Source organism: Callospermophilus lateralis, chromosome 2 (assembly GCF_048772815.1).
Source record: "Callospermophilus lateralis isolate mCalLat2 chromosome 2, mCalLat2.hap1, whole genome shotgun sequence".
NCBI classification, from domain to species: domain Eukaryota; kingdom Metazoa; phylum Chordata; class Mammalia; order Rodentia; family Sciuridae; genus Callospermophilus; species Callospermophilus lateralis.
Genome location: NC_135306.1, coordinates 196,810,343 through 196,818,158, shown reverse-complemented (window position 1 = coordinate 196,818,158; position 7,816 = coordinate 196,810,343). Strand labels below are relative to the sequence as shown.

The 7,816-nt window shown below is 35.2% G+C and overlaps 1 protein-coding gene across 1 annotated transcript; it reads left to right on the top strand.

Moving 5' to 3' along the window:
- The first annotated feature begins 631 nt into the window (after positions 1-631).
- On the top strand, positions 632-1,549 carry LOC143391799 (olfactory receptor 9G19-like). The gene has a single exon (XM_076844553.2). The coding sequence runs from the start codon at positions 632-634 to the stop codon at positions 1,547-1,549; it is 918 nt and encodes a 305-aa protein (XP_076700668.1).
- The last annotated feature ends 6,267 nt before the right edge of the window (positions 1,550-7,816 follow it).

The window sequence follows — 7,816 nt, the reverse complement described above, 5'->3', positions numbered from 1 at the left end:
TATTAGGGACATTTAAAACCATTGGACTGGGTGAGATCAGCAAGGGCTGAATACAGTTATAAAAATAAGAAGGGCCCAGTATTGATTCTAGAAGCATTCTAAAATTCAAAATCTATCAAAATAACACCAAGAAATGCACCAAGAGAAGGACCATTTTTCTAGCAAGAAGAGTGTGGCAAAGTGCAGATTGATCAAATCAGATGATGACTTAAACATGATTATTGGATTTAGTCATGTGAGGTCATTGAGTCTGTAATGCAGAAAGAGTAGCAAAATGCAAAGTGGAGAAACCTTATGTTGTTTTATATTTTTTTTTCTCAGAAATAAGTCCATTTATTAATATTAATACTTATTAAAACCAACATTAAGAGTTGAACATGAACTGAGTGTTTTCCAAGGGTCAGGAATAAGGGCAGAGTACAAACAAATATCCTCATCACTAGAATTTTGGTTTAACTAGCTATAAAATATAAACTATTTCTAAATGGGCACTTAGATTATTGCTTCCTAGATTTTAATTACCAGAAATGTACTGTTACATGTTTAGCTCATTTGTTATATATATTTTTTTAGCAATATGATTCAGGTGGGACTCTCATTTTCACTCTTCTAAAGTGAAATATTCTAAGCCATGCAGAGGGGAAATCACACAGTGACAGAGTTCATCCTGCTGGGCTTCACACGAGACCCTGTGATGCGGCTGGTCCTCTTTGTGGTGTTCCTTATCATGTACGTTTTGACTGTGGCAGGAAACACCTCCCTCATAGTGCTCATCTGTAATGACTCCAGGCTCCACACACCCATGTATTTTTTCATTGGAAATCTGTCTTTTCTGGATCTCTGGTTGTCCTGTGTCTACACCCCAAAGATCCTAGTGACCTGCATCTCTGATGATAAAAGCATCTCCTTTGCTGGCTGCCTGGCTCAGTTCTTCTTCTCTGCTGGACTGGACTATACCGAATGTTACCTGCTGGCTGCCATGGCTTATGACCGCTATATGGCCATCTCAAAGCCACTGCTTTATTCTCAGGCCATGCCGATAAAACTATGTGTATTTTTGGTAGTAGCCTCATATCTTGGTGGCTTTATTAACTCTTCTGTCATCACTAAGAAAACATTTTCTTTTGACTTTTGCAAAGAAAACATCATTGATGACTTTTTCTGTGACTTGCTTCCCCTGGTGAAGCTGGCCTGTGGCAGGAAGGAAGGCTACCAAGCTCTGATGTACTTTCTCCTGAGTTCCAATGTCATCACCCCCATAGCGCTCATCCTGGCCTCCTACCTCTTCATCATTGCCACCATCTTGAGGATCCGCTCCACCCAGGGCCGCCTCAAGGCCTTCTCCACCTGCTCCTCCCACCTGGTCTCTGTCACTCTCTACTATGGCTCCATCCTCTACATCTACTCTCGCCCCAAAACTAGCTACACCTTTGACACAGACAAAATTGTCTCTACCTTTTACACTGTGGTGTTTCCCATGTTGAACCCCTTGATCTATAGCCTGAGGAATAAGGATGTGAAAGAGGCTCTGAATAAACTGCTCAAATGATCATGACTTTCCTTGTGAAGAAGGAGCAGATTCAATTGATGATAAGGTTATTTGTATATCAAGCAGAGCTGCCCTTGTGTTCCCCTTTGATATAATATAATGCAAACAATGGGTTTTTCTCCCTTGGCATATGGTAGGTCAAAGATCCAATATGAGATATGGCAATACAGGAGATAAAATTAACCATGAAATGTAAGTATTTGGATTGAATTTCATGCTACTATATTTTAAACACAAAGAACCTAAGCCAAAAAGTTCTCCTCTAACTTGAAAATGTAACACTTGACCTTACTTTTCTTAAGATAACTTTAGTACCTACAAAATGTTTTATTTTCTTTGTTATTTCATTGTTATACATAATATTTGGTTTCATTTTGACATAGTTAAGTAAGCATAATTATAATTTGCTCCTATTCATTCCCTGGTTAGAATCTTATCTATACAGTTATATCTTTGTAAGAGGAATAAGTATATTGAGTGAATGATTCATATTTTCCTGATAACTAGATGACATCCATCTCTTTACTTTTCCTTAATAGATTCTTAAGCATTTTTAGAGGTAATTTCTTTCACTCAGAAACTTTAATACAATGATCCAGAGGTACCTAATAAATAGCTTAGTGGACATTATTCCCAGCAGATGTGATCCTTCTCATCTATATGTCTCTTATAATGAAAAGCAGTCAAGGTTCCATAGATGATTTCTGAGGTCCACTTCAGAACTCTCTCAACTTCACTTTCTTACATATGGGTGAACATCTGAAGACAAATAATGTTATTCTGATCATCAGAAGACAGTTATTATAATAAAAAATAAATATGGTTACATAAAACAATATGAAGAATAGAAGTCTAAAAGCCTCCATTACTCAATAGAGAAAAATTTTCAGAAAAAAAATGAAGACTTCATAATTAAATAATAGGATACACATGATAATAATGCATTTAATTTAGATTGTATTTTCAAAGTAAAATAATATTAATGTATTATTTTAAATTTTTTAATTTATTTTTCATACCTAGAATTTAACCCAGAGTCACTTTGTGACTGAGCCACATTCCCAACCCTTTTTATTTTGTATTTTGAGACAGGCTTTAGCAAGTTGCTTAGGTCCTCAGTAGCCCAGGCTGGACTTGAACTTGTTTATGATCCTCTTGCCTTAGCCTCTGACACTGGGTTTGCAGATGTGTGCCACTGTCCCCGCCTATAAATTAAGTTTTAAACCACAAATGTGTCTTGTTTGAATTGGTTTTTAAATTTAAAAAAAAAAAAATTATGAGGAATCATGAAATAGTCAAATGGCGCTGGAAAACACAAGTGCTCATCACAAATAGACAGCAATGTTCTACCCTGCCTGTCATGCATGTGCAAATGGAATGTGAGGTTCAGAGAGACTATGGGTGCTGGTAGTAATTCACAGTAACCAACAGAAACAGTGACTAAGAGTGGAATTCCAGGATGCTTGTTTTAGAAACCTACTCCTGCTCAGTCTCTGGTTTTCCCAAAGGTATCTTTTATTTCCAACTAATGATAATAAAATTCCTATAACCTGCCTTCTTTTTAAGGAATATCAACAGGCCCAGTTAGCTTGTTTCAGTGGCTGAACATCACTTATTTTATGCCAATTGTGTGAATATGGAAAAGCAAGGGGAGCATTGGCTACCAAAGCACAATATATGTGACAAGTATCTTGTCACATAAATAGTGACAAAATAGCAGTCTCCTAAATAGCAACACCTAAGTACAGAGTGGCTGCTCCAACCACTGTCCAGGCCTCCATTGTATCCCTTTTGGAGAACCAATCTAGTGTCCTTCTTCAAAGAAGAATCAATAGAGTTCCTGTAAACTTGACTGACCTACGTGTATTTTTAACTTGTTTCTCAATTATAAAACTTATGTTGACTCCAGAATTATGTATAAACAATATCCTCAAGATCCTATAAAAAAGATAAAGTTCGGGTAATAATGATCCTAGGAAAATAGAAAAAAATAACGATAAAAATGTAGCATTAAGGCATTCATATTTTACAAGATGTTTTAGATTTTATCAATATATAGTTAGTAGTAAGCTTTCTTACTCACTAAATGGAACTGATTCCTCTGCAATTATATTTTAGAATTGTTAAGGGTTTTGCAAAATAACTTGAAGTTGCAGATAAACACTGAAGAGATTTGCTTATTCAAATCATAGAAGAAGTTTAGATTCTTAATATTCTCATGGTTTTCAAGATATGTCTTTTAGATGTATAGGTTTTAATAAACTAAAATTTTATTTTTTTAATTTATTTTACATTTTTATTGAGACATTGTATTTGTACATCTTTATGAGTTACATTATGATATTTGATGCATGTATACAATGTCAATGAAATTAATCATTTGAAAAAATAGAAATGTTTGAAGGAAGGTTCCTCTATATAATAAAAATTCATGGACTTAAATATTCTATTAAAAAATAAGAAACTCAATAATTGTATTTGCCTGGGTTCTTCAGAGAAACAAACTCAGTGGTACATCTGTGTATTCATGTGTATGAAAAGGTGAGTTCTGGACCCATCTTGGTGGCATAAGTCTGTAATCCTTGTGGCTTGGGTGACTGAGGCAAGAAGATCATGAGTTCAAAACCAGCCTCAGCAAATTAACAAAGGCCTAAGGAACAGCATGACCCTGTCTCTAAATAAAATATTAAAAAAGGACTGGAAATGTGGCTCAGTGGTTAAGCAACTCTGGGTTCAATCCTTGGTACAGAAAAACAACAACAAAACAACAACAAAATGAAAGAGGAATGATGAATTATGGAGCTGCAATTCCAACTTTGCCATGTGGCCCAGCAGATCCAGAAACACATGGGGACCGGGGAGATCCACCGTGTCTATGAAGTCCAGATAATTAGATAATTTCCTATTATATGGGTGAAGAGGAGAGGTTCTTTCTTCTTTATTTCTTTCTGTTTTTGTTTTATTTTGGGGGGAGATTTCAACTAATTGATTCTTTTTTCATAATTGCCTGCCTCATTAATTTATCTAAAAATTGTTTAGGAGTGAGTCGAATAATTTCATTCAGGTTGGTAGTGGCCACTCACTGAGATCCAATAAGATATGCAAGGAAACACACTGGGAACCAAACAATCCTCCCAGCTCACACCTCCTCTTTTCTCTCTAGCAGTGGTCATGATTAAGGGTTCCTTCTTTTCCTCCTATATATTTGCAATGATACCTTTGAATATATCTGTTATATTCACATATGGGCCTAGGAAGATCTTGTTCACTATGCTTTGTGCTTTGCTTTCCTGATTAAAAAGCACCTTGGAGATAATTATGTATCAGCATATTGATTAATTAATTACCTAACTCAAAATAACCTATCAAGTGTTCCTTTACTACTTGCTGTATTGGAGCCTCTGCCAGAGCAAAGCTGTATACACTGGGGAAATAGAGCAGGCACTGACTCAGGCTTCTTAGGACTATGGTATAAAACCAGACAGGGGAACTTACACTCACAGATACATGTAAATTTTATACCATAATCGGCTTTTAAATTACACTATGTGTGGGCTTCTTGTCTAGCCCAGGATGGATACACTGAACCTGCTATATTGCTTTTACTCATAAGATGATAAGAATTAACCAAGAGAGATTTTCCCTGCTAAGTTGAAATTGGAATGCATTCTCTGGCTATCAGTTTAGGGATACAAAATTAAAAAAAAAAAAAAAAGGCAGAGGTTTTAAGTGTATTATTCTTAGGACAATGATATTGCTTAAATCTAATACTGATAAAAACAATTTTATGCTTTTTTATTTGTACTACATAAATAACACATAATTTCAAGCTAGTTCCTGATAAAAAACATTGTTACTAAAAAAAAAAAAATAGAACAAAAACAAAAAATCAGTGTTGCATAAACAAAGAGCACTGAAGAATTATAAAGGATAATAATAAAGCCCTTCAATCTTCCATTTATATCCAATCCCCTTCAAATTCAGTTTTCCCCTCATGAGACTACTAAACTCCTTTTTTAAAAAGACTTTAATCATTTTAGAGTAGTTTAATATTCACAGAAATATTAATTTGAAAGTACAAAAATAGCTTCTTTTGACAGGTGTATTTTCCCTTTACATTTACCTGGGAGGCAAATTTTACTATATTTTCATTGAAGTTATATTTTTCAAACACTGAATTAATTCTCTGAGTACAAGGATCACATTTTGTTTGTTTTTGATTTTTAACAGTTGCAATGCCTGTTTGATTGTTGGGTTTTTTGGTGTATCCCATTGGACAGAATATAATTACATAATCTTGACTTAACCATAAAATTGTCTGCAATATAGTTTTGCTTGTGCCCAGATAGAGCAGATGGGATTGGTGAGCACCTGTCCTGTGTTGTACCATTCAGTGAAGCATAAGCTCTAGGCTGTACAGATAAATGTTGGGTGTTTTCAAATTGTATTTTATTTAGTAAAAGGATGCACAATTGCTTTGCAAACATTTGCTTCTGTTAATGCTGTGATTCAGAGAATTTGAGAACTATCATATGAAAACTGATGATTCTTCATTTAGGATGTCTCCTCTTATTTTTCCCATAATGTGTACAAGGAGTATCAACATATCTTTACTTCTTTACTCCTCTTGACAATGTTACATGCTGTTTCTCCCCATTTTTTCTCTTCTGATTAGGTTCAAAATGATAAAACTGAAAAAAAAAATTTAATGGTTAATATTTGACTGACAACTATTTTTTAAGAGTCAATCCAGAGCCTAAGATTTAAACTACTCTAAAAGAGATTTCACTCACTCCATCCTTGTCCCCCAAATTTCTCTGATAAAAGCTTTTTTCAGAAAATGTTAATATCTAATTCTAGAAGTCTTTCCTTTCGAGATTGCAAATCTAAAGCCTACAGAGCAACAAGTCTGAAACAAGGACCTTAATAAGAATCTAACAGGCCCTTTTCAAAAGACACAAACAACATTTCCTAGGCACATTCTCAGGAGGAATCTTGGGGTCCTGAAATCCACCAGCTCTACTTAGTGGCAAGTTGCACCCAAATCAAGAACTCCTGCTATAAAATGTAGCGAAACCATTGAGAGGATTGTGTTTTAGAACATCTTAGAGGGACAATAGCATGGCAAGGTCTGCCATGAACACTCTTCAAGGTCTTGGGTATACCAGATAAGCTCACCATCGCTCCAAGAAATCGCCTAGCTCTGACAGTGCTCACAACCTGGACCTTAGGCACCAAAGGATGAGAACTATTTCCTTCTCTTCTGAATCCCTTGTGATTAGCACATAACTGTACTGTCCACATTTGTGCTTCAATACATATTTGGCCTATGAGCTAAATGGCACATTTATTTGATTCTGTATTTGATTCTCTATTTGATTCTGTTTCTGATTTTATGCAAATTTTGACATCTTGAGGTCATAAGTCATTTCACTAATTAAGTCTCTCCTCTCTGAACTCTTGAGAAAGTCTTACTAATAGAAGGGCACTAACAGAGCCTGCAGCTGAGGAAACAATGAGGGCTCACATATGCAAATATCTAGGAATGTGGCCACTGCACACAGGAACAGGGCTCCTGGCACACTGTAGGGTAAAACAGCCATCAGCAATTCAGACTCTCAGAGAGAACAGAAATCCTATCACTTCTGCTGTGTCTCCAGATTTCTGCTCTCCAAGAAGATACTGTCTTTTTTTTTTTCTTCAGTTAATTTTTTTTTTAATTCTCTTTGGGTGAGAGACCTGGCATTCTTTTTATCTATCTATCTATCTATTTATTTATTTATGAATGACAGTGGAATGCATTACAATTCTTACACATATAGAGCACAATTTTTCATATCTCCAGTTGTATACAAAGTATATTCACACTAATTCATGTCTTTATACCTGTAGTTTGAATAATAATGACCATCACATTCCACCATCATTAATAACCCCATGCCCCTTCCCTTTCCCTCCAACCTCTCTGTCCTATCTAGAGTTGGTCTATTCCTCCCATGCTCCCTCTCCCTACCCTACTATGAATCAGCTACTATTTTATAGGCAGGAGTCATAGAAAGAGTTTTGACATTTGTAAATACAGAAGTTCTTTGTTATCTATTGAAAAACACATCAAAAATACTCAGATTTTTTTTTTTTAATTAACTAGTGGAAAGAAACATTACTTTTAGTACATCTTCCTGGCTATTCATGTGTCTTTATAAAGGGAATTATTCTTATGAACAAAAGTGAACAATTGTATCAAGTTGTCAAAAGTCATCTAAATTT

Coding starts and splice junctions, on each gene's coding strand:
- LOC143391799 (XM_076844553.2), top strand. CDS start 632: ATGCAGAGGGGAAATCACACAGTGACAGAGTTCATCCTGCTGGGCTTC.